Source organism: Ranitomeya imitator, chromosome 1, assembly GCF_032444005.1.
Source record: "Ranitomeya imitator isolate aRanImi1 chromosome 1, aRanImi1.pri, whole genome shotgun sequence".
NCBI lineage: Eukaryota > Metazoa > Chordata > Amphibia > Anura > Dendrobatidae > Ranitomeya > Ranitomeya imitator.
The window spans coordinates 294,950,476-294,978,046 of NC_091282.1; the positions used below are offsets into that span (position 1 = coordinate 294,950,476).

The following is a 27,571-nucleotide window of genomic DNA, read 5'->3' on the forward strand; positions in this document are numbered from 1 at the left end:
ACTTATGGTAATCTTTTTACTGATTGACAAGCTGACCAAAGGAGTTAGAAGTTATTTAAAAAGACAATCCAAAGTTAAAGAAAACACAACAATCAGAAACGGTGTTAATATTTCTATAAGCAAGACATAATCAAACAAACTGGAATAATTGCTTTAATTTCCTCAGATTTGCTACCACCTGCTTCAATCTCCAGCCAGTGACTACCCTGAAGCCAGCACACGCTGGTAGATCACATAATTGAATAAAAAATAGAATAAGAAAAGAAAACCCCTTTTTGTTATTCTATTTTTCATTAAGTTGGGGCCCCTTACGTAAAGTTTTGAGGTCTTTCTTCTAGAGTACATAACTAGCAGCTGTAAACAATGATTTGCCCTGGATGGCTAGTTGGTCAACAGGAGACGTAAGAATTGATTGTTTGGGTATTTAAATACCGTTGATGCTTTTTCCAATTTCACAGACAACCCCATTAGGTACCACTAAATGTAAACCTGTATCATACAAGCTTTAAGAAACTACAAAAATGCAAGTTAGGTCTTAAAAATTGAGTCAAAACAGGGCAGCTTGGTTTACCCCTTTAATAAACATAATCTCAACATCCGGCAGAATTACAGAAGAACGGGCTCATTTCCCACAGTTTAAAGTGTTTTTTTTTCCTTTTTTTATTTAATATTCTTTATGTTACAAACTGAAGGAGAACTTACCAAGTCCCACAAAGCACAGTGCAACACTGAAAGGAAAACTAAGAGCCGAATGTTCGACAATCCCCCTCCCTTTGGTGGGTTTGCATGGGCCATGGTTGTGTAATCCCTCCAAAGTCAGACATACAGAAGACAGATCTGACACCGAGAAGACTGCCAATGGGAGAGGAAGTGACAACAGACTAAAACCTAACATATAAAGGACCTTCGCCTGGGAGTGTTCAAAATTAGATGACAGGAATATTACCAAAGGTAAAAAAGTAAAAAAAAAACAAAAAAAAAACCTAAGCGGTGCTACAGTTTAACCCCCATGGGAAAAAAAAAATACATTGAGATGTGTGTGTAATTTATTTCTTAATACAATAAATGAAAAGAAAAACAATTTCTGCAATTAAGAATGAAAAAAGTGATTATTTTTTTTTTTTTACAGAGAGCAGAACTGCACTCCCAATTTCACACATTTTTAATCCTCCTCTAACAGTTTTAAGTAGAGTTTAGCGAAAGCCGCGGGTTGACGCTGCGCCTCTTTCCGTGTTCCCGCGGAGTCCTGCCTCGTGTGTATTTTCAGGGTAAAGGTGAAGGAGGGGATTCTGAACTCACTGACTCCAATTCTTCAGTTGCGCTTTTTGAATTTGTGTTTGTATTTTGTGTATGTTTCCCTCTGGCGCAATGCCTCAATATCTAGTCCACAGGTCGCTTCTCTCCGTATTTCTTTGTAAACTCTTCAGCATTCTTACAGAATTTTTTACGGTCCTTTGAGTATTCTTCCGCTAGATCTGCACGCAGTGGGTGCTCTGGTTGGGGATCGTTGACCAGGGCAATAAGCGACTGGATGACTGTGTAAAGAAAAAGTCTGAATTTACTACAACAGAACTAATTTCTACAAATACCAATTATCAGTGGAGACAGTAATCAAATTATCTTAGAAATTTGGTGCCACATTGGTTATAGAAATTCTCATTCCCTTACCACCCAAAAAAAAAAGATTTTGTCCCGCCTTTAGAGGATAGGTGCACTCTGTAAAACAATAAACCTAAAGGTTGCATTTCAGCACACAATATACAAATCTTTTCACTCTTTCAAGGGAACCTGTCAGCAGAATTGTGCACAGTAACCTACACACAGTGTCAGATCGGCACCATTATACTGAATAAAATGATACCTATCACTATTCTGTGATGTGACCAGTTTCACACACAATCTGGGGATCAGTCCTCTTTAAATAAAAAAACAAACCAAAAACAATTACACAAGTTTGCCACCGGCACAATCATGCTAACCCAGAGAATAAGATTTCCATAAATAAAACTGAAGCATTGTGAGAACTTTTGCATAGTGAACCGTCGGTATTATTGACACAACTTAGGGTACACATGATGTTTTGATTGCTTTTTATTGTATTTTTTAGGGAGGAGAGGAGAATGAAACCATGCAGAACCTTTTCCACCAAGACCTGGAGAAACTCACTGGTGTGATGAGCTTTGGTGTCTTTTACTGCCAATGTCTTGGTAACCATTTCTTTTTTGTCACAAACAAATCGGACATTGATTGCAAAATAGTTCACTCTGTGACGTGTGCAGGCATCCATTTTAAGAAACAGAAAGCGTCTCTTGAGAGTTTTTTTTAAGTTCTTCCTTTTGTTTAAAAGCTTCTTTGATTACTAATTTTCTAATACTCTCTCTCTCTCTCTCCAGAGAAACACCAAGCTTGCGGGCAATTTCCCCATTCAGACACATAAAAGCTGGTCGTGAAAATAATGAAATAGGCACACTATCCTTTACAACAAGCTCTATTATCTGTTTTCTAAATGTATCTACTGTCATTGTCACAGTAACTTTGTCACTGACAAAATATCTTGCAACTGATGGCTGCAAAGTTCTCTGCTCCTTTGTTTGGCTGGAAGAGCTGGGCACTGGTTCATTGGTTTGGATGCAGTCTTTCTAATCCACTGCTTTCAGTACTTCTGGATGAAAGCGCTGTAAATGTCTCTTTAGATTAGAAGCTCTGGTAGGAGCATTTTTATCTTTGCCTGAATATGCACTGATCTTGGCTTCACAGCATTTGTTTTCGTCTGGATCATTTGTCATACACTGACAGACAATGTTTTTTATCTTGAGTGATGGTGAAATGTTCAAATACAGCTGATTTAATGTGACGCTTCTTTGACATTCTCAGGTTTTTAATTCTGCATTCACAATCCAAATGACAATTGTTTTTCCTAAAAACAATTGTACAAAATTATTGCCAGGTCGTACAACTGATATAGTGGTCAGTAATATTGTTATTCCTCATGTACTCACAGTTAACTGATGCAAAGTTTGTTGAAAGGATAATACTTCTTACAGTCTTCCTCTTCTGAGTAGCAGCTGTGAGATGCTTGGAAGACGCACACCAAACATCTAGTCTAGAGGAGGAGCTTTACTACTAAGAATTTGTAACACATTTTCACTTTCATACATTGTAAGGCCATGTGCACACGTTCAGTATTTCACGTTTTTTTTCGCTATAAAAACGTGATAAAAATGCAAAAAAACCGCTTACATATGCCTCCTATTATTTAAAGTGTATTCCGCATTTCTTGTTAAAATGTTGCTCTTTTTTCCGTGAGAAAAATCGCATTGCGGAAAAAAAAGCAACATGTTCATTAAATTTGCAGAATTGCGGGGATTCCGCACACCTAGGAATGCATTGATCTGCTTACTTTCCGCATGGGGCTGTGCACACCATGCGGGAAGTAAGCAGATTATGTGCGGTTGGTACCCAGGGTGGAGGAGAGGAGACTCTCCTCCACGGACTGGGCACCATATAATTGGTAAAAAAAAAAAAAAGAATTAAAATAAAAAAATAGTGATATACTCACCCTCTGATGGCCCCGGAGTCCTCCCGCCTCTCATCGGTGCACGCTGCCGCTTCCATTCCTATAGATGCTCTGTGTGAGGGACCTGCGATGACATCGCCGTCTTGTGATTGGTCACGTGACCGCGACGTCATCGAAGGTCCTGCACACACATACCATCTATAGGAACGGATACCGCTGAGGAAATCGGCTGTCTGAAGGCAAGTATAACCATTTTTTTTATTTTTTTTTATTATTTTTAAACATTCTATCTTTTAATATTGATGCTGCATAGGCAGCATCTATAGTAAAAAGTTGGTCACACTTGTCAAACACTATGTTTGACAAGTGTGACCAACCTGTCAGGCAGTTTTCCAAGCGATGCTACAGATCGCTTGGAAAACTTTAGCATTCTGCAAGTTAATTTCACTTGCAAAATGCTAAAAAGAAAAAAAAAAACGGGAACACGCAAAAAAAAATAATGCGAATTTCTTGCAGAAAATTTCCGGTTTTCTTCAGGAAATTTCTGCAAGAAATCCTGACAAGTGCACATACCCTAAAGGTAACGTCACACTAAGCGACGCTGCAGCGATACCGACAACGATGTCGATCGCTGCAGCGTCGCTGTTTGGTCGCTGGAGAGCTGTCACACAGACAGCTCTCCAGCGACCAACGATCCTGAAGTCCCCGGGTAACCAGGGTAAACATCGGGTTACTAAGCGCAGGGCCGCGCTTAGTAACCCGATGTTTACCCTGGTTACCGTTGTAAATGTAAAAAAACAAACACTACATACTTACATTCCCGGTGTCTGGTCATGTCCCTCGCCTTCAGCTTCCAGCACTGACTGAGCGCCGGCCGTAAAGTACAGCGGTGACGTCACCGCTGTGCTCTGCTTTACGGCTGACCGGCGCTCACCAGTCAGTGCGGGAAGCTGAAGGCGAGGGACATGACCAGACACAGGGAATGTAAGTATGTAGTGTTTGTTTTTTTACATTTACAACGGTAACCAGGGTAAACATCGGGTTACTAAGCGCGGCCCTGCGCTTAGTAACCCGATATTTACCCTGGTTACCAGTAAAGACATCGCTGGATCGGCGTCACACACGCCGATTCAGTGATGTTAGTGGGAGATCCAGTGACAAAATAAAGTTCTGGACTTTCCCCAGCGACCAACTATCTCCCAGCAGGGACCTGATCGTTGGTCGCTGTCACACAGAAAGATTTAGTTAACGATATCGTTGCTACGTCACAAAAAGCAACGATATCGTTAACGATATCGTTCATTGTGACGGTACCTTTAGTAGAGGGGTTGGGGCAGCATGAGGTTAATCAAGTATAAGATTAGATAAGGGCAGTGGAGAACAGTGACACACAAGAAGTAAAGGCCCCGTCACACATAGCGAGATCGCTAGCGAGATCGCTGCTGAGTCACAAGTTTTGTGACGCAACAGCGATCTCAGTAGCGATCTCGCTATGTGTGACACGTACCAGCGATCAGGCCCCTGCTGTGAGATCGCTGGTCGTGTCGGAATGGCCTGGGCCATTTTTTGATCGTTGAGGTCCCGCTGACATCGCTGAATCGGCGTGTGTGACGCCGATTCAGCGATGTCTTCGCTGGTAACCAGGGTAAACATCGGGTTACTAAGCGCAGGGCGGCGCTTAGTAACCCGATGTTTACCCTGGTTACCATCCTAAAAGTAAAAGAACAAACGCTACATACTTACCTATCGCTGTCTGTCCTCGGCGCTTTGCTTCTCTGGTCTGGCTGTGAGCGTCGGTCAGCCGGAAAGCAGAGCGGTGACGTCACCGCTCTGCTTTCCGGCCGCTGTGCTCACAGCCAGACCAGAGAAGCAGAGCGCCGAGGACAGACAGCGATAGGTAAGTATGTAGCGTTTGTTTTTTTTTACTTTAACGATGGTAACCAGGGTAAACATCGGGTTACTAAGCGCGGCCCTGCGCTTAGTTACCCGATGTTTACCCTGGTTACCGGGGACCTCGGGATCGTTGGTCGCTGGAGAGCGGTCTGTGTGACAGCTCTCCAGCGACCAAACAGCGACGCTGCAGCGATCCGGATCGTTGTCGGTATCGCTGCAGCGTCGCTATGTGTGACGGGGCCTTAAGAAATGTCTATCTCCAGCAGAACTGCTAATCACTGTTGTTTATAGTTTGATAGAACATATATATTTGAGTAAAGGTACCTTCACACTGACCAACTTTCACAACGATATCGCTAGCGATCCGTGACGTTGCAGCATCCTGGATGGCGATATCGTTGTGTTTGACACGCAGCAGCGATCTGGATCCTGCTGTGACATCGTTGGTCGGAGCAGAAAGTCCAGAACTTTATTTCGTCGCTGGATCTCCCGCAGACATCGCTGAATCGGCGTGTGTGACGCCGATTCAGTGATGTCTTCACTGGTAACCAGGGTAAACATCGGGTTACAAAGCGCAGGGCCGCGCTTAGTAACCCGATGTTTACCCTGGTTACCAGTGTAAATGTAAAAAAAAACCAAACACTTCATACTTACATTCCGGTGTCTGTCGCGTCCCTCGGCGTTCTGCTTCCCTGCACTGTCAGCGCCGGCCAGCCGTAAAGCAGACACGTCACCGCTGTGCTTTACAGCCAGCCGGCGCTCACAGTCAGTGCAGGAAGCACAGCGACGGGGGACAGACACCGGAATGTAAGTATGTAGTGTTTTTTTTTTTTTACATTAGCACTGGTAACCAGGGTAAACATCGGGTTACTAAGCGCGGCCCTGCGCTTAGTAACCCGATGTTTACCTTGGTTACCGGGGGACTTCGCATAGTTGGTCGCTGGAGAGCTGTCTGTGTGACAGCTCTCCAGCGACCACACAGCGACGCTGCAGCGATCCGGATCGTTGTCTAGATCGCTGCAGCGTCGCTAAATGTGACAGTACCTTAACATTTAAAAAAATTCATATGAAGGTTCAATTATGAAATATTAATACATTTTTTTTTAAAGCTGGAGTCGAAGTCGGTACATTTCTACCGACTCCGACTCCAACCAAAACTAACTCCGACTCCACGACTCAAACTCCACAGCCCTGAAAAAGTATAGCCCTGTACACATCAGAATTCATCTGGTTGATTCTGTCACATTAAACACTAGCCATACATGCCCATGCCATCACACTGGCCCCACCATGTTTTACAGAAGATGAGGTTTGCTTTGGATCATGATCTGTTCCAAGCCTTCTCTGTATTTTCTTCTTCCTATCATTCTAGTACAGGTTTACCTTTGTTTCATCTGTCCAAAGAATACTTTGCCAAAAAACATCTAAATAAACCAGCCAAGCTCTGGAAAAGTTGAGTCTGGCCTTTCTATTTTTAAGGCCGATTACTAGTTTGCACCTTGCGGAGAACCCTCTGTATTTGCGCTCATGAAGTCTTCTCTTTATGGTAGACTTAAATAATTAACCCTGCTGTTCTGTTGGTCAAAAATGACCGACCTTGAACTTCAATATTCTTTAAAATATTCAAGATGCGGCTCTGAAACCCGTGGCCGACCGACCCATCCTCATTTAAGTCAATCAACCACAAGTTTCAGAACCGCATCTTGAACACCCCAAAAAATACCAAAGTTCAAAATAGGTCTCCCCAGACCGAACAGAACAGCAGGGTTAAAACAGCTACTTCATGGAGAGTTTTCTTCATTGCGCTTTTTTTTTTTTTCAAAATGCACAAATGTGTTTATTTCGCCACTCATATTTCTGTATTCGTCCTGATGGATTTCTTCAGCCTAATAATTGTGTTTCTCTTCCATTGAGATATCCTTTGGCTGCATGTTATGGATTCACAGCAACAGCTTCCAAATGCACACATGGAATCATCTCCAGACCATTTTACCTGCTTAATTGATGATGTATAATGAGGGAATAGCCCAGGCAGCCCATGAAAGAGCTTTTCAGATAATTGTCCAATTACTTTTGATGCCTTTAAAAAGAGACAGCTACATATTACAGAGCTGTAATTCATAAACCCTTACTCCAAGTAGGATGTGAATACTCTCACATTAAATGGGAGTTTGCATTTTAAAAGCATACTGATTATATAACTATATTTGAACTTTTTTTTTTAGATACTTTTTATATGCTAAAAGTTGTGTCACTGTCCAAAAATTCCTGCACCTAACTGCATATTAAGTTGTAACACCCCAATGCGGTTTTTAATTAATGTTAGATCTTTCTTGCCCTTTAAATTTACAGTTTTTTAGCCAGCGACATAGCAATAAAAAAACTTGCAGTTTATTGTGGCAGTGAAAACCATCCTCCTGAAGCAACACAAACCACCAGTAAATCTAGACAATTCTATAAATCATTGCAGACATATACAAATACAGTGTAAGCAATACCTTGGTCAGTTTTAGTTGCTGGTTTCCAGTTTTCAGCACTGATCACCGGCAGGCATACCTGGCCTTTCTCATCAATGTTCGGGTGGTAGATTTTGGTTTTGAAGGTTATCTTGGGTGGCTTGAATGGATACTCTGCAGGAAAGTTGATTTCAATCCGAAATGCTCCTTTGTCATATGGAGGATTGTCCTGATACAATATAAAAGAATAAATAATATTGGGAATGTTGTTAGATAAACATTAAATTAGTTCCGGACCACCCATAGACGTTAAACATCTGGGTGGCCTGCACTTTAATCTGCACTGATGTTGTAAAATGTCAATGCAAAGATCAAGCATCTGTAAAAGTGGAGAGTATGCTGTAGACACATTTGGACGCAACATAGAGAATTCAGACAAGGTTTATTACCATCTCAGCCTTCCTGATTACTGTGCATACAATATAGGAAGCACTAATAGCTCTGGCTGCGACAGAACCTTTTTTTTAAAAAAATTATAGTAGGATCATAACTACCCATATATATGTAGGTCGGTGGGCGCGGCCATCTTTGTGAGGCCGCGTGTGCGCAGATGGCGATCTCGACGGCCATTTTCCTGAAGCCGTGTTCGCATCTCGGCTGCAGGAAAATGGCCGCCGCGATCTCCATCTGCGCACGCGCAGCATTCCGGACATTTTCCTGAAGCCCCGGGAAGCCGAGAAGAACCATCTGCGCACGCGCGGCCTCACAAAGATGGCCGCGCCCACCGATAAACGGCTGAATAGCGCAGATCGCGCTATTTTCCTTGAAGCTGCGCAGTGGATTCGCCACTTGGATATGCGCACACCACTACGCCACCAACGGAGATCTGGGGGAGAAACAGCGCTGTCACCACGCCCATATGACCTGACCAGCGTGAGTGACAGCCCAAAACGGCGACTTTACAAAGGTATTTCGGCAGCATAGGTGGGGAATAAAGGCTCCAAAATACACTAATGTAAAGCCCAGCTCTGCCCCTATTTAACGCTATTTTTAGCTCTTCTTGAAAAAAACGGGGTGACAGGATCCCTTTAAAAAATAAAACCTAAACTATGCATGTTTGGGATCTGCCTACTCAAACTGATCTGGCGAGACACAATGCCATGTCAGTTTTACCATATCGTGAACATGGTAAAATAAAAATAAAAAAATCTTACAGATGTGCCTTTTCTGGTGTGACTGGGTGCAGATGTTTTTCGCCAGGGGGGAGGTCGCAATATCCATGGTCCCTCTCTGGGCTATTTACCCCTTACCGACCTCTGCCGTACTATTACTGCGGAGGTCGGATTCCCTGCTTTGATGTGGGCTCCGGCGCTGAGCCCACCTCAAAGCCGGGACATGTGAGCCGTTTTGAACAGCTGACATGTGCCCGCAATAGCGGCGGGTGAAATCGCAATTCACCCGCCGCTATTAACTAGTTAAATACCACTGTAAAATGCTGACAGTGGCATTTAACCGGCCATCAGGCCGGAAAGGCGCGCATCCATTACCCCCGTCACATGATAGGGGGTCAGCGATGCATTGGCATAGTAACCAGAGGTCTCCTTGAGACCTCTATGGTTACGGATGCCGGCTTGCTGTGAGCGCCACGCTGTGGTCGGCGCTCATTGCAAGCTTGTAATTCAGCTGCATTGGAGAGATCTGATGATCGCTGCTATGTAGCAAAGCCGATCTGGCTATGCCAGGCTATTGAAGCATGGCAAAAGTTTAAAAAAAAAGTTTAAAAAAAATATGGAAAAAAATAAATAAATAAATAAATATAAAAGTTTAAATCACCCCCTTTCGCCCCATTCAAAAAAAAAATAAAAAATCAAATTTGGTATCGCCGAGTTCCGAATCGCCCGATCTATCAATAAATAAAAAAGCATTAACCTCATGGCTAAATGGCGTAGTGAGAAAAAAATTTGAAACGCCAGAATTACGGTTTTTTGGTCGCTGTGACATTGCATTAAAATGCAATAGCAGGCGATCGAAAGAACGTATCTGCACCATAATGGTATCAATAAAAACGTCAGCTCGGCATGCAAAAAATAAGCCCTCACCCATCCCCAGATCACAAAAAATGGAAACGCTATGGGTATCAGATTATTTTGCAATTATTATTTTTTTAGCAAAGTTAGGAATTTTTTTTTTACCACTTAGATAAAACGTAACCTAGACATGTTTGGTGTCTATGAACATTTTGTGAACCTAGCAAAAAAGCCAAACAAAAAACAAGTGTTGGATTGCCCTTTTTTTTTTTGCAATTTCACCGCACTTGGAATTTTTTTCCCGTTTTCTAGTACACGACATGCTAAAACCAATGATGTCGTTCAAAAGTGCAACTTGTCCCGTAAAAAACAAGCCCTCACATGGAAATAGACGGAAAATTAAAAAATTTATGGCTCTGGGAAAGAAGGGAGCGAAAAATGAGAACGCTAAAACTGAAAAGGGCAAGGTCTTGAAGGGGTTAAGGTACCTTCACACATAACGATATCGTTAACGATATCGTTGCTTTTGGTGACGTTGCAACGATATCGTTAAGGAAATCGCTATGTGTGACAGCGACCAACGATCAGGCCCCTGCTGGGAGATCGTTGGTCGCTGAACAAAGTCCAGAACTTTATTTCGTCGCTGGATCTCCCGTGGACATCGCTGGATCGGCGTGTGACACCGATCCAGCGATGTCTTCACTGGTAACCAGGGTAAATATCGGGTAACTAAGCGCAGGGCCGCGCTTAGTAACCCGATGTTTACCCTGGTTACCATCCTAAAAGTAAAAAAAACAAACACTACATACTTACCTACCGCTGTCTGTCCCCGGCGCTGTGCTCTGCACTCCTCCTGCACTGGCTGTGAGCGTCGGTCAGCCGGAAAGCAGAGCGGTGACGTCACCGCTCTGCTTTCCGGCCGCTGTGCTCACACAGACAGTACAGGAGGAGTGCAGAGCACAGCGCCGGGGACAGACAGCGGTAGGTAAGTATGTAGTGTTTGTTTTTTTTACTTTTAGGATGGTAACCAGGGTAAACATCGGGTTACTAAGCGCGGCCCTGCGCTTAGTTACCCGATGTTTACCCTGGTTACCGGCATCGTTGGTCGCTGGAGAGCGGTCTGTGTGACAGCTCTCCAGCGACCAAACAGCGACGCTGCAGCGATCCGGATCGTTGTCGGTATCGCTGCAGCGTCGCTTAATGTTAAGGGGCCTTTAATATCTGCCCTCAGTCACTGACTTTCCCTCTCTGGTGGAGAAAATTGTGTGGGAGTCCACGCCAGATTTTTCCGTGAATTAATCCTTTAATTTTACACCTACAGCTCCAAAATTTTACACACACACAACACTAACATTATTAGTGACGGACATATAATATAACGGATATGCAATGGTTTACTGTATCTAAGCCATGTCTCATATCCTGTTGGGTTCTGCAATGATTTTACTGAACTCGACAATCGAATTATCGGCTATTCTGCTATCTAACTCTAAGAAATTATATATATACATACACACAAACATTTAGTTTATCTGTTCTATTTTAACCTGTCAGTGTGATTTTACATTACACCGCACTGAATTGCCGGCTTTTCTAAAGGACACTGGTGCGTATTTCTCGCAAGTCACACTGATTGTCCATGTGGTGTGCGAGTTTTTCCTCACACCCATAGACTTTCATTGGCGAGTCTCGGCCGTAATACGGTGTAAATCGCAGCATGCTGCGATTTCTCTCGCACGTATAATACGGCCGAGAAAACAACTGATAATCTATGGGGCAGCTCCTATCAACATTGGTTCGAGTGCTATGCGATAAAAAAAAAAAAAAAAGTGCCATTTTACGCTCTAGTGTGACTCCAGCCTAAGGCTAGTTTCACACATCAGTTTTTTGTTTTCAGGCTAAATCCGGCTAATTTAAAAAAAAAAACGGATCCGACGTAAATTGTGAAAAACTGATGCTCCGGATCCATTTTTTTTTTAGCTGGATCCGGTCTTCTTTAATGCGCATGGATTTTTTGACTTTGGGGGAGGGGGACAGAGAAAAAGAGAAAGAAAGAAAAAGAGAGAGAGAGAGAGACCAGAACGGCAAATCTGCATGATTTGTATGGAAAATGCTTTGAAAACCGGATCCGGGCGCCGTATTCATTGTTTCACACCTCCGTTTCATGTGTTTTTGGCCGATTCCGTCACTGCGTTTTTTTCCCGCTGGACAAAGAAATGTTGCAGTGGACATTTTCTCCGTCCGCCGGAAGCGCCGTATTCAATGTTTCACACCTCCGTTTCATGTGTTTTCGGCTGATTCCGTCACTGTGCGTTTTTTTTTCCGCCGGACAAAAAAACGTTGCAGTGGACATTTTCTCCGTCCGCCGGAAACGACTATTTGCATGGATCCGGAAAAAAACGGATGAAACGTCTGGCCATCAGACACAATCCGGGCTAATACAACTCTATGGGAAAAAAACGGATCCGGCGTAAAAAAAACAAAACTAAACGGATCCTTTTTTTTTCTAAAATTGCCGGATTGTGCCTGCAACAAAAAACCTGATGTGTGAAAGTAGCCTTACTTGAGTTTACTGAACATACTCAGGTGGTCTCCGAGTATCTTTGGAGTACTCGTAGATTAGGTTTGAGTCCCCTTAGCTGCATGATTTGTGGCTGCTAGACAGCCTGAATACATGTGGGGATTTCCTAATAAACAGCCAATCCCTGCATGTGTTCAGGTTGTCTAACAGCCGCAAATCATGCAGCAGCGGCGACACAATCTACGAGCACGCCCAAGATACTCGGAGAACACCGGAGCATGCTTGGAAAACTCGAGTAACGATCACACTCGCTCATCACTTGTGATAGGTCCTCTTTACCGTAGTTTTTAGATTTTTAACCTCTACTGGTCAGAACCAGGGCTGGAACCAAGAAAGGACAGTACCATTTTTACAGCGCTGATGAACAGAGGCCACAATTGAGTAGAGAACCCTTTTAAAAGGGGTTGAGACAAAACACTGCAATCACTCTGACTGTAAAATCATAATTCCCGAGTATGAGTGGGCAGTCACATGTATATGATTTGCATATTTGTGGTCATGTGACATCTAGACATGGTTAACGTTTCTCAATAGAAGTGTATTGAGAAAAGCCAGAACAGTCTAGTCGGCACTTGACGGCAAGTATGCAAATCGCATATGTTTGGTCACTTGCCCGACTGGTCAACCCTTTTAAGATCTTTATACACAGATGTACTACAGAACCACTGAATGTATATTAGCTCTCTATGTGGAAGAAAGTATGGCGATGAGTCCTTGTTTCCCTAAATCAGCATCCTTGCCCATTTCAAATCAAGTGCCTTTTCCAGTTTTTAAATTCCATCTTGCTTTGCCTTTCTCAACCCTATGATACCACAGTATGGCTCTACTAGCTCATGCTGGCAGTCTGCTGACTCTGCAGTGGGAGGATAGTGTGATCATCTCCTAAATGTGCTGAGAAATTACAGCAATGGAGCCAGGGAGAGAACAGTGTGCAACATCTGTATACTTACTGGAACTATGAGCCCCTGCCAGGTCAGTAGATTGGCTTCATCAACCTGTATATTACGGAAATTTTTCATCCCAGATTTGCGGATCTCTTCAAGCTCCTACAGAGAATAATATACAAATAAATTAAAAAAGGCAAAGTTGGGTTTACCTTAGAGAACAGATATAAACTCCATGGATCTTCTGATGCTCACTATGTGATATTACACAAATCAAAATCATCTCAACATACACTGGCTCCTAAGTAGAGGTCATAAGTATGTATTTTTCCAACAGGCAGACAGACCGCTGTAGGACTGCTCTGGCCCCACTGGAACAAAGAACTGGGCATGATTAAATTTATCATAGCTGATTTTTACCACATCGGCCATTACGGAGATTTGGAACCTCCATACACATAATATAGTCAGCTGACATCAATCTAATGTACATGGCTCCTTTGAGCTGCTTTTCCATCCTGCACTTTACATTGCAGCTTTGACTGCCAGCAATTAAAGGGCTTATCTGGACCTTTTTTTTGTTTTCTTCTTTGCTGATAAGCAGTCATCAGTAGGTGGTTACTTACCTCTTCTACACTGCAGCAATATCTCTCCGGACCACTGCAATCACAGAGTGTTGTCCCATCAACAGAGCAGGTCCTGCACTTCTGCTTTGCTGATGGTGTATCACTGCTGACATTACACTACTGACAGCAGAGGATAAATGAACTAGATTAAATATGTTTACGAGCATCCAGATTGTTGCTGACTTACCTGTAAATCTCTCTCTCTCTCTATATATATATCTCTCTCTCTCTCTCTCTATATATATATACATATCTTTTTGTAAAGCTCGTTTTACCAAGGGCAGAAGTGCAGCACAAGCAAACAAGTCAGAGGGGACGTTAGTCTCCGCAAGAGAAATGGACATGCTGCAGTCTGGAAAGATGCACTGCATGCCCATCTCCGCGGGTGAGCCACATCTGGACGCTGCAGGTTTGATTTTGCTAAAGTACGCAGTGTCAAACAGAGAATAGCTAATCTACACAGTCCTTCTGGACTGATCCCATTGCTTTATAATGTTCTCTTAGACATTATATTGACAAACCAGCCGATGCGATCAAAAGAGAAATGGGAGAGTGAAATGGCACCCTTAGCGGAAAATCACTGGTCAGATATACTGGAAAGAGTTCCACAGCTGTCTTTAAGCGAATCCCATAGACTGTCTCAAATATGTGTGATACACCAGGTATACAGGACACCTCAATTATATATATATATATATCTCTACAGTATATCTATATCTATCGAGATATCTATCTATTTATCTATATATATATCTATCTATCTATCTATATATATATGTCTAAGGGTCACTTCCGTCTGTCTGTCTTTCTGTCACGGTTATTCATTTGCTGATTGGTCTCGGCAGCTGCCTGTCATGGCTGCTGCGACCAATCAGCGACGGGCACAGTCCGATTAGACCCTCCCCTACTCCCCTGCACTCACTGCCCGGCGCCCGCTCCGTAATCCCCTCCACTCACCACTCACACAGGGTTAATGGCAGCGGTAACGGCCCACGGTGTAACGCACTCCGTTACCGCTGCCATTAACCCTGTGTGTCCCCAACTATTTACTATTGATGTTGCCTATGCAGCATCAATAGTAAAAATATGTCATGTTAAAAATAATAAAAAAAAAACCTGCTATACTCACCCTCCGCCGCCTTTCCTGCTCCTCGCCACGCTCCCGGGACCGCTCCATTGCAAGCGGCAGCTTCCGGTCCCGTCCCAGGGCTGGTGTGCGACAAGTACCTGCCGTGACGTCACGGTCATGTGACCGCGACGTCATCATAGGTCCTGCTCACACCAGCCCTGGGACCGGAAGCTGCCGCTTGCAATGGAGCGGTCCCGGGAGCGTGGAGAGGAGCGAGAAAGGCAGCGGATGGTGAGTATAGCAGGACTTCCAACTGGCCTTCGGAAGGTGAGTATATGTTTGTTTTTTTAAGTCTCTATACTACGTGGCTCTGTGCTGGTCAATATATTATGTGGCTGGGCAATATACTACATGGCTCTGCTATATACTATGTGGCTGGGCAATATACTACGTGACTGGGAAATATACCGTACTACGTGGCTCTGCTATATACTACGTGGCTGGGCAATATACTACGTCACTGGGCAATATACCGTACTACATGGCTGGGCAATATACTACGTGGCTGGGCAATATACTACGTGACTGGGCAATATACTACGTGACTGGGCAACATACTATGTCGCTGGGCAATATACTACGTGGACATGCATATTCTAGAATACCAGATACGTTAGATCGGGCCACCATCTAGTCTATATATATATAATTGTCTAAGGGTTTTTCCGTCTGTCTGTCCGTCTGTCTGTCACGGATATTCATTGGTCGCGGCCTCTGTCTATCAAGGAAATCCAAGTCGTGGCTGTTTTGCAACTTTTAAACTATGCAATTTCTGCCAACATCAGACAAACTAAATAAATATGAGTCACGGATTTAAACAATTATATTTGCCCTCTGAGAAGGCTAAATAAAGCTACAGCATTATATGTTGCCAAAATGACCAAGATGTAGAGCAATTGCAGGCTCTGGCTTGTAACCGACAGCTGAAGAACCTTTCATATCTTCAGCACAAGAGATTTTAATAAACTTTCAAATGTACCGTATAAATTAAGATGTCCCCTTATCCTGTTTTTGAACCAATTTGCTCATTGTCATAGTAAATCTCTATTCAGTTCCACAGATATGACTACTGTGTTACAAGAGTGGGGTGAGGGGGTGGGGCAGGGGGCGGTGCCTACACAGCGTGCGCGCTCCTGACCGAATCTCATGCACTGTTTGTCAGTACATCAGCAGGTTACCTCAGTCTTCAGCACAGTGCTCCAGCTCTTGTAGCTGTTTGTTATCAACACACAGCTCCTCCTTCACTGTAGGCCGGTTGTCCTGTGTGCTTAGTAACAATCGGCTTATAGTGCAGAAAGGGCACAGCAACATCGGCACTTCCCCTGCCCTGTCAGCTGCTTCCTCAGTGACATCGGCACTTCTCCTGCCATCAGCTGTTTCCTGTGTGCTCAGTGACATCGGAACTTTTCAGTGTTCTTGTCAGATGCTGGCTTGTGTTGCCTATGAGTGATGACAATTCTAACAAATGTGCCTCAGAACAATCAATAAATGTGTTATGCACTACACAGTCCAATTATACACTCTGCTGGCATTAGAGACAGAGTAGTTAGACATATCTATAGTTAGATATGCAACAAGCTATAAAACAGCTCGATCGACTGAAAAATGTTAAAGGGGTGGTTCGAATTAAACATTGATTTACGGTAATCCAAAATGTCTATTTATTGTAATAATCTAATTTCTTTTCTAACATACCTTGATTAAAAAGTATACAACCAAAGTCAGGGTACAAAGTACCCAGAAAAACACCACTCAAAAAGAGCATAACATGTAAAGATTTATTTTAAAGATTAAATGTAAAAAAGACATGAACCAGAGAGTAAATGGGACATGTAAGAGGATTCAAAAGGGGATAAAATCAAGTAGATTAAAGTGGGAGGGGTTTTCACAAAAACCCATACCCATATTAAGGTGAAGGGACCCACATACAGCCACCAGTGCCCCATGGCGATATGTGGTGGCTGTATGTGGGGTCCCTTCACCTTAAAATGGGTAAGCTCTATACTACCTTTATGTTAGATATGGATTGAGGGTTTTTTGTCTTCCAATATTATACTGCATGATATACATATAAATGAACCGATTATTTTTGTCACTATACTGTCTTAATAGTCTGTACTAGGATTTACGGCATCATGCCTTATATGCAAATTCTTACGTGAATCATGGAAGTTCATTAGTATTCCCTGCTTTGTCTGATATAGACTACCTTGCTACCCTTTATTTTTTGTGAAAACCCCTCCCATCCTTATCTATTTGATTTTATTCCTTTTCAATCCTCTTACATGTCTTTTTTACATTTAATCTTTAATAAAAAGATCATTACATTTTATACTCTTTTGAGTGGTCTTTTTCTGGGTACTTTGTTGTATATATTAGTAGAACCCACCGGTTATTGATCTTTATATAATGGGAAAACCCCTATAACCATGTTTATATGTTTTTTTTTATATTTTTATTGTCTTGATTAAAAAAGTCCCTATTGTTCCCTCTGTTTTCTAACCTACTTCCGGTCTGATGAAATTTCATTTCAAAATCTCCAGTGCATGCTGGGATACTCAAACGAGGCATCAACAGGGGTCTGCAGCCTCTGTCGCCACCCTGAAATGAATTGTTAGGGTATGTGCTCACGGTCAGCAAACGCTGCGGGTTGGATGCTGCATACATCTGCAGCGTCCAACCCGCAGCGGCCAGATGTTACAGCATAGTGGAAGGGATTTCAAGAAATCCCATGCTTACTATGCGTGCACGGACACCTCCAGCTTCCCCGTGGAGACGCACATGCGGCACATCTGTCCAGACCGCAGCATGTCTTTATCTTGTGGAGACGCTAGTCCCCACTCTTCTGCACATGAATCAGTTTGTCAAACTTGATATATGCTCGATACAAGTTCACTTGTCACCTTGCAATATCCTGTTCAATGTACAGTGACAGTGCGCTCCCTAGCCAGCTCTGATGAGTGGTGATGAGCTGGCAATAGAAAGCACTGTCAGTGCACATTGTAAGGAGAGAACCAGGCCAGAGAGAATAGAAACAAGCCCTGTTTCAAGGTGGAGACAAACTGCGGCAGTGACCGCTGCCTCTGAAACCGGATGACATCTTGTTTGAGTAAGTACTGCGGATTCTCAAACAAAATGCCATAACACCATAAGTAGATTAAAAAAAAATTTAAAATAAAAGCAGTTTGAGTAGAGAGGGAATGTTAGGGACTTTTTCAGTACGGTATATTAGAAAAGCGATTAGATTACAATATATAGGCATTTAGGATTACATCAACATTAGTTTAGTTCCACCCATTTAAAGGTCTCAGAAAATAGCGACATGCCAACAATTATATGTTCACCATTTATATGAAAAAAAAAAAAAATACATGCAAGTTTGGTATTCGTAATGTCCTGGAGAATCATGCTGTCATGTTAATTTTACAGTACAATGAATGCCATAAACACAAAACAAAAACAATACCTTTTTTTTTTTTTTGCACAATTTTGGCGGATTTGGAATTTATTTTTCTGTTTTTGAGTATATTGAAAGATAAAATGAACAGTATCAATAAAAACTACAACTCATCCTACAAAAAGACATCTGATGAAAAAATAAAATTATAGCTCTTAGAAGAAGGGAAGGAAAAACGGAAAAAGGAAATTGTCCACTCAGGAAAGGGTTACAAAAAAAACAGTGTGAATAAGATCCAAAGCAACTTCTAGGGTAGAGTCCTAAATTTGAGATAAAATCGATTTAGGATGGATGCTATGCATGACATGTTTGCTGCAAAAAGGTTCAAAACCCTCAGCACAGCAGGACTGGAGTCAGAACGCTAAACTTCTTCACTGCTTTTTGATAAATTGGAGTCCCATGGGGCATGTGCACATAACTTCTTTTAAATTCAGGTGAACCCTGCAAACGTTTCAAGCAAGAGAGGATTCAGGAAACGGACGTTTTTATTTTTCCATAACACCTTCAGGACCAACTTTTTTCGTTTTTCGCTCCCTACCTTCCCAGAGCCATAACTTTTTTATTTTTCCATCAATATGGCCATGTAAGGGCTTATTTTTTGCGGGATGAGTTGTACTTTTGAATGACACCATTGGCTTTACCATGTCGTGTAATAGAAAACGGGAAAAAAATTCCAAGTGAGGTGAAATTGCAAAAAAAAAAAAAAAAAAACTGCAATCCCACACCTGTTTTTGTTCGGCTTTTTTTGCTAGCTTCACTAAATGCTAAAACTAACCTGCCAGTATGATTTTCCAGGTCATTACGAGTTCATAGACAACAAACTGTCTAGGATATTTTTTATCTAAGTGGTAAAAAAAAATTTAAACTTTGCTAAAAAAGAAAACAAAACTGCACAATTTTCCGATACCGGTAGAGTCTCTATTTTTGTGATCTGGGGATGGGTGAGGACTTATTTTTTGTGTGCCGAGCTGACGTTTTTAATGATACCACTTTTGTGCAGATACGTTCTTTTGATCGCCCGTTATTGCATTTTAATGCAATGTCGCGGCGACCAAAAACGTAATTCTGGTGTTTATAATTTATTTTATCGCTACACCGTTTAGCGATCAGGTTAATCCTTTTTTTTTTTTTAATTGATAGATCGGGAGATTCTGAAAGCGACGATACGTCGGCATGACAACAAGAAGTCTATTGAGGACCTCTTGTTGAGATGCGAACTCGGCTTCAGGAAAATGGCCGCCGCGATCTCCATCTGCGCACGCGCGGCATCCCGCGGCCATTTTCCTGAAGCCCCGGGCAGCAGAGCACTCCATCTGCGCACGCACGGCCTCAGGAAGATGGCCGCCCCCACCGATCACCAGGGAAATAGCGGCGATCGCGCGTTTTTTCTTCGCCTGCACACTGGATTCAGAAGTTGGGCATGTGCAAACCACTACGCCACCAACGGAAAGATATGCAAGATCTGGGGGAAGAAACAGCGATTTCACCACGCCCATCTGACCAGACCAGCCTGATTGACAGGCGAAAACGGCGACTTTGGTAAGTTATTTCGGCAGCATAGGTGGGGAATCAGGGTACACAAAATACACTAGAGTAACGCACAGCTCAGTCCCTATTTAACAGTATTTTTATCTCATACTGAAAAAACGGGGTGACAGGTTCCCTTTAAATATGAGTGTCTGAGCAAAGGGTCTGAATACTTATGACCATGTCATATTTAAGTTTTTCTTTTTTAATAAATTTGCAAAAATTTCTAAATTTCTGGTTTGTTTTTTTCAGTCAATATGGGGTGTGGAGTGTACATTAATGAGAAAAAAATGAAGTTTTTTGACTTTATCAAATGGCTGCAATGAAACAGAGTGAAAAATTTAAAGGGGTCTGTATACTTTCTGTAGCCACTGTAAAATGATCTATCCCACTGTGTGTGATAGCTGCCGGATATAACATACATATTTATATGCTAATATGATCTAATAGGTGTTTAGAAGCAAGAAGAAAAGGAAATAATTTATAGAAAATGAATAATGGTTCCTAATAGTATACCATGACGGCTGAATTTACTGAATGGTGTGGCATGAAAACATGTTTTTACTTTCAGTTTCACTTGTAAAGCAGATGTAAAGTTAATGGGACTGGACTGTCAGGCTATGTTCCCATGGTCAGTAATTGGCAGTGCTTTGGATACAACACATGTCCGCTCTGTCCAAAGCGCTGCCGGCTTTTGAACACAGATTATTCCGCATGCGTTTACTGAACCATGCAGAATCGCCACATCCTATACATTGTACAGGAGATATTTATCTTGCGGAGACTCGCATCTCCGCAAGATAAATTTACGTGCTGGGATCTGGAAAGGACGCGCCGCATGTCCATCTCCGTAGTTAAACCGCGGGCACTGGTGCAAGCATAGTGGAGATGGGGTTTCTTAAAATCCCATTCACTATGCTGTAACATCTGGCCGCTGTGGAATGGACGCTGCTGATCTTTGCAACGTCCAACCAGCAGCGTTTATTGACCGTGGGAACCCTCAGAGTATAGCACCTGGTCATTCCAATAGCAGTAAGAATGGGAGTCCCAGGGGCCTATTCTAATAATTGTGGGGTGTCCCTGCAGTCAAGACATTTCTATCCTATGAAGATGTCAATTGTGGCGCAACTTTTATAAATCAAGTTTGCATCTCGGCTTTGGGAAAATGGCCGCCGCGATCTATTCTGCGCACGCGCGGCATCCCGCGGCCATTTCCCTGAAGCCCCGTGCAGCAGAGCACTCCATCTGCGCACGCGCGGCCCCAGGAAGATGGCCGCCCCCACCGATGACAGGGGGTAATAGCGCAGATCGCGTGCTGCTTCTTCACGTGCGCGCAGTGGAATCGTCACTGCGACATGTGCACACCACTACACCACCAATGTAAAGCTGAGGAAGAAACAGCGCTGTGCCCACGCCCACCCGACCAGCCTGATTGACAGGCGAAAACGGCGACTTTGGTAAGTTATTTCGCAGCATAGCTGGGGAATCAGGGTACACTACATACACTATTGTAACGCACAGCGCAGGCCCTATTTAACAGTATTTTTATCTCAATCTGAAAAAACGGGGTGACAGGTTCCCTTTAAAACATATAAGATGTCATAAAAAATTGAAGACCGACATGTCAGATTTAAACGTGCCCTATGCATTATGTAATGTTATCATGATGAATCTACCGAGCCTATTTAACCCCTTAGCGACCGCCGATATGCCTTTTAACGGCGGCCGCTAAGGGTACTTAAACCACAGCGCCGTTAATTAACTGCGCTGTGGAAAAAGTAAATAGCGCCCCCCAGAGTCGGATTTTCTCCGGGGTCTCGGGTGCCGGGGGTAGCCGAGACCCCAGAGAACATGATTCGGGGAGTTTTTTACCGACCCCACATTTGCGATCGCCGGTAATTAACCGTTTACCGGCGATCGCAAAAAAAACAAAACCGCGATTTCTTTTTAATTTCTCTGTCCTCCGATGTGATCGCACATCAGAGGACAGAGAAAAGGGGTCCCAGATAGCCCCCCGATACTCACCTATCTCCCCCGGTGCTCCTCGTGGCTCCCGGTGGGCGCCGCCATCTTCAAAATGGCGGGCGCATGCGCAGTGCGCCCGCCACCGGGAGAATTTTTGGGGTCTCGGCTGCCGGGGGTAGCCGAGACCCCAAAGAACATGATCGGGGTCGGTTTTACCAACCCCTGTTTTGCGATCGCCGGTAATTAACTGTTCACCGGTGACCGCAAAAAAAAATAAAAAAAAATGAAAGTGTAATTCTCTGTCCTCTGATGTGATCGCACATCAGAGGACAGAGAAATAGGGGGATTCGGGGGACCCTATTATACTTACCGGTGTCCCTGGATCCTCCTGCTGCTCCTCCTGGTCTTCTTGGCAAAAGAAAATGGCGGGCGCATGCGCAGTGCGCCCGCCATCTGTCGCCATCTACCGGCCGGCAGGAGAAGAGCAGTCGGGGCTAAAATTAGGGCTAGGGTTAGGGCTAAATTTAGGGTTAGGGTTGAGGCTAAATTCAGGGTTAGGGTTCTTTCACACTTACGTCGGTACGGGGCCGTCGCAATGTGTCGGCCCGACATACCGACGCACGTTGTGAAAATTGTGCACAACGTGGGCAGCGGATGTAGTTTTTCAACGCATCCGCTGCCCAATCTATGTCCTGGGGAGGAGGGGGCGGAGTTACGGCCACGCATGCGCGGTCAGAAATAGCGGACGCGACGTACAAAAAAAAGTTACACTGAACATTTTTTGTGCCGACGGTCTGCCAAAACACAACTGATCCAGTGCACGACGGACGCGACGTGTGGCCATCCGTCACGATCCGTCGGCAATACAAGTCTATGGGCAAAAAATGCATCCTGCGGGCACATTTGCAGGATCCGTTTCTTGTCCAAAACGACGGATTGCGACGGAATGCCAAACGACCCTTAGGGCTAGGGTTAGGGTTGGGGCTAAAGTTAGGGCTAGGGTTGGGGCTAAAGTTAGGGTTAGAGCTGGGATTAAGGTTAGGGTTTGGATTAGGGTTGGTATTAGGGTTAGGGTTGGCATTAGGGTTACGCTTGGGATTAGGTTTGGGATTAGGGTTAAGGTTAGGGTTGTGATTAGGGGTGTATTGGGATTAGGGTTAGGTTTGAGGTTAGGGTTGAGATTAGGATTAGGGGTGTGTTGGATTTAGGGTTTTGATTAGGGTTATGGTTAGGGTTGACATTAGGGTTGTTTTGGGGTAAGGGTTGTGATTATCGTTAGGGTTAGTGATTAGGATTATGGATCGGGTTGGGATTAGGGTTAGGGGTGTGTTGGGGTTAGGGTTGGAGCTAGAATTGGGGGGGTTTCCACTGTTTAGGTACATCAGGGGGTCTCCAAACACAACAGCCAATTTTGCGCTCAAAAAGTCAAATGGTGCTCCCTCCCTTCTGAGCTCTGCCGTGCGCCCAAACAGTGGGTTACCCCCACATATGGGGCATCAGCATACTTGGGATAAATTGGACAACAAATTTTGGGGTCCAATTTCTCCTGTTACCCTTGTGAAAATAAAAACGTGGGGGCTACAAAATCTTTTTTGTGGAAAAAAAAATATTTTTTTATTTTCACGACTCTGCATTCTAAACTTCTGTGAAGCACTTGGGCATTCAAAGTTCTCACCACACATCTAGATAAGTTCCTTGGGGGGGGTCTAGTTTCCAAAATGGGGTCACTTGTGGGGGGTTACTACTGTTTAGGTACATCAGGGGCTCTGCAATCGCAACAGAACGCCCACAGACCATTCTATCAAAGTCTGCATTCCAAAACAGCGCTCCTTCCCTTCCGAGCTCTGCCGTGCGCCCAAACAGTGGTTTACCCCCACATATGGCACATCAGTGTACTCGGGATAAATTGGACAACAACTATTGCGGCCCAATTTCTCCTGTTACCCTTGTGAAAATAAAAATTTGGGGGCAAAAAGATCATTTTTGTAGAAAAAATGCGATTTTTTATTTTCACGGCTCAACGTTACAAACTTCTGTGAAGCACATGGGGGTTCAAAGTGCTCACCACACATCTAGATAAGTTCCTTAAGGGGTCTAGTTTACAAAATGGTGTCACTTGTGGGGGGTTTCCACTGTTTAGGCACATCAGGGGCTCTCCAAACGCGACATGGCGTCCAATCTCAATTCCTGCCAATTCTACATTGAAAAAGTAAAACGGCGCTCCTTCACTTCCAAGCTCTGCGGTGCGCCCAAACAGTGGTTTACCCTCACATATGGGGTATCGGCGTATTCAGGAGAAATCGCACAACATCTTTTGTGGTCTAATTTCTCCTGTTACCCTTGTGAAAATAAGAATTTGTGGGCGAAAAAATCATTTTTGTGTAAACAAATGCGATTTTTTATTTTCACGGCTCTACGTTATAAACTTCTGTGAAGCACTTGGGGGTTCAAAGTGCTCACCACACATCTAGATAAGTTCCTTAAGGGGTCTAGTTTACAAAATGGTGTCACTTGTGGGGGGTTTCCACTGTTTAGGCACATCAGGGGCTCTCTAAACGTGACATGGCGTCCGATCTCAATTCCAGCCAATTCTGCATTGAAAAAGTCAAACGGCGCTCCTTCACTTCCATGTTCTGCGGTGTGCCCAAAAAGTGGTTTACCCCCACATATGGGGTATTGGCGTATTCAGGAGAAATTGCATAACAAAATTTATGGTTACATTTCTGTTTTTACACTTGTGAAAATAAAAAAAATGGTTCTGAATTTAAATGTTTGCAAAAAAAAGTTAAATGTTCATTTTTTCCTTCCACATTGTTTCAGTTCCTGTGAAGCACGTAAAGGGTTAATAAACTTCTTGAATGTGGTTTTGAGAACCTTGAGGGGTGTAGTTTTTAGAATGGTGTCACACTTCGTTATTTTCTATCATATAGACCCCTCAAAATGACTTCAAATGTGATGTGGTCCCTAAAAAAAAAAAAGGTGTAAAAATGAGAAATTGCTGGTCAACTTTTAACCCTTATAACTCCCTAACGAAAAAAAAAATTTTGTTTCCAAAATTGTGCTGATGTAAAGTAGACATGTGGGAAATGTTATTTATTAACTATTTTTTGTGACATATCTCTCTGATTTAAGGGCATAAAAATACAAAGTTTGAAAATTGCAAAATTTTAAAAATTTTCGCCATATTTCTGTTTTTTTCATAAATAATCGCAAGTAATATCGAAGAAATGTTACCACTAATATGAAGTACAATATGTCACGAAAAAACAATCTCAGAATCAGCGGGATCCGTTGAAGCGTTCCAGAGTTATAACCTCATAAAGTGACAGTGGTCAGAATTGCAAAAATTGGCTCGGTCATTAAGTACCAAATTGGCTCTGTCACTAAGGGGTTAAAGTTTTGGAGAGAGTGATACTGTTATTCATGCTATTATGAAGGCTATAAAGAAGAAAGATATTATACCTAGTTTACTTTTGAAATGCTGTGGTGGTGGGTGGGAAAGAGAGGGAGTGATCAGATAATTGTTTCAGGTCCGGTGCCTAAGGCTAAGTGCCCATGTTCCGGATGTAGCAGCACTTTGGACGCACCGTATTTTCACTGCGTCCAAAATACTGCCTTCTATTGAACGCAGATAAAGCCACATGTGTTCACTGACCCATGCAGATTTACCGCGTTCAATACATTCTATTGATGTCATTTCTGTTGCGGAGACTAGTGAAATTGGCATGCTACAGATCTGACAGACGCGCCGCATGTTAGTTACGGCAGGTGATCCGCTGGTGCACAGAGTCACATAGTGGACATGGGAATTCTAGAAATCCCATCCACTAGGCTGTCACAGCTGGCCGCCGTGGGTTTGACACTGCATAAATACACTGCGTCAAACCCACAGCAATTCCAGAACGTGGGAACGTACCCTAAAAGCAATATGGTATGGTGCTTATAGCGCTAAGCAGATAGTGACTTCCTATCCCCCGATAGGTCATAGGAATGGTTTGTGCCATGAAGCAATCCTTTCGGCACTTACAGCAGCAGACATTGTAGCATTATTGGAAAAATGTGGTTCAAAATTTATGGCGATTTTCCGATGTTTTAAGATGTTGCTCAAGAGAAAAAAAAAAAAAAGAGAAAAAAAAAGACAAAATAAAGGGGCGAGTCGTACTCACCTTTTTAATCGTGTTGTAATTGCTACCATCACTGCTGAGAATGGCGACTGCCTACAGCAGGCAGATTCCCGTGATGTGGACCACCAGAGCAGTGGCAGAGGGGCAAAACAATTGTAAGTTAGCGAAGATGTTACTTTAGTTTATACCATTTCTTCCTCATTGGAAATTTAAATACTTGAGTGAAACAGTCATGAAAAACGACACGATTTATAAAGTCACTGACACTGGGAGGAATCAAAGAGGAAGAAAATACAGACAGATGCCCAATGCTGCGCACTTGACCCAAATTGTCAGATCAAGGTCTACAAGGGGCCTTATCGACATGAAGTGTCACTGACATCCAGCAGCTCTGCCTCCATGGCCATTATAGGAGTCTCCTGACAGGCAGCGGGATATGGAAGGGGGGCAGGTGTCATACGGATGACAACTGTATATAACTATCAAGTGTTAATGGACAGAAGTTTCACCCCCGTCCCAGGCCGATGATCATGGACGACTCCATTGTAGGTGTTATTTTATTAAAGTGATGCTTCCCATCACAGGTAAATATGTAGAATGAGCTCTACACATCCCAGTCCATAACAGAACAGAACCAGCAGACATATAGGAGCCATTCCCAGAGCGGGGGCTGCTGGTGGAATCACTGCTGGTCTGTAGATGTGAGGTTTGTCAGGGACCCCAGAGCCATGCTGACAGTGAGCCCACCAATCAGGATGCAGGGGCTGTGGGTGAGCCGGCTCCAGGTGCGCCATTCCCCCACACTGCGGGGATTACACTACCGGGGGGCTCCAGCCGCGGCCCCGCACCACACGGACCCCATGTCCTCGTCTTGTCGGCGCAGTTCTCCTCTCCCGCCGCGTCCCTGATACTCCCCACAACGCGGAACAGGGAGTGCCGGAGTCGGCGGGCGGCGCGGGGAGAGGCCGGGGATTCTAGGCCTAGTCCCGGGGTGTATAGTGCTACTAATTAGTGCCTTTAGTTACCCTACAAGGGCTGAGAGGTCACCGCAGGGCAGTGTCCACCCGTAAAATTGCTTTTTCCGAATGAAAGAGCCGCCCTATCCCCCCATTACCTTCATCAGCCTCCTGCTGGCCGCCATCTTGGATCTGAGGGGAGTTCCCACAATGCATCGCTGCTAAAGGGCCGGCACTTCCTGGTGCGCCCAGACCGGGTCACCGAGCAACCGAGGGGGGAGCTGCAAACATTCATGTGCTGAGCGCGTGGTGCCGGGGACGGTCTCCGGTGTCAGGACTCCGTGCACACGGTGCAGTGTTGTGAGCCTGCGTTATAATACAGCTCCGCACTGATATGTCTGTATTACCGTGTGTGCACTCCTCACACTA

The 27,571-nt window shown here is 43.8% G+C and overlaps 1 protein-coding gene across 1 annotated transcript; it reads right to left on the bottom strand.

Moving 5' to 3' along the window:
- Positions 1 to 562: 562 nt before the first annotated feature.
- UBE2L3 (ubiquitin conjugating enzyme E2 L3) lies at positions 563 to 27,368 on the bottom strand. Its single transcript, XM_069756704.1, has 4 exons — positions 27,301 to 27,368; positions 13,425 to 13,520; positions 7,909 to 8,095; positions 563 to 1,535 (listed from the first exon to the last, which is right to left on the bottom strand). The coding sequence occupies exons 1-4, from the start codon at positions 27,325 to 27,327 to the stop codon at positions 1,381 to 1,383; spliced, it is 465 nt and encodes a 154-aa protein (XP_069612805.1). The 5' UTR covers positions 27,328 to 27,368; the 3' UTR covers positions 563 to 1,380.
- Between the last annotated feature and the right edge of the window lie 203 nt (positions 27,369 to 27,571).

Bases quoted from the DNA above. Each gene is read 5' to 3' on its own strand.
- UBE2L3 (XM_069756704.1), bottom strand. From the start codon at position 27,327: ATGGCGGCCAGCAGGAGGCTGATGAAG. The intron at 13,521-27,300 runs GTAATGGGGGGA...TATTCTCTGTAG, and splicing joins CCAGCAGGAGGCTGATGAAG to GAGCTTGAAGAGATCCGCAA. The intron at 8,096-13,424 runs GTAAGTATACAG...ATATTGTATCAG, and splicing joins GGCAGGGGCTCATAGTTCCA to GACAATCCTCCATATGACAA.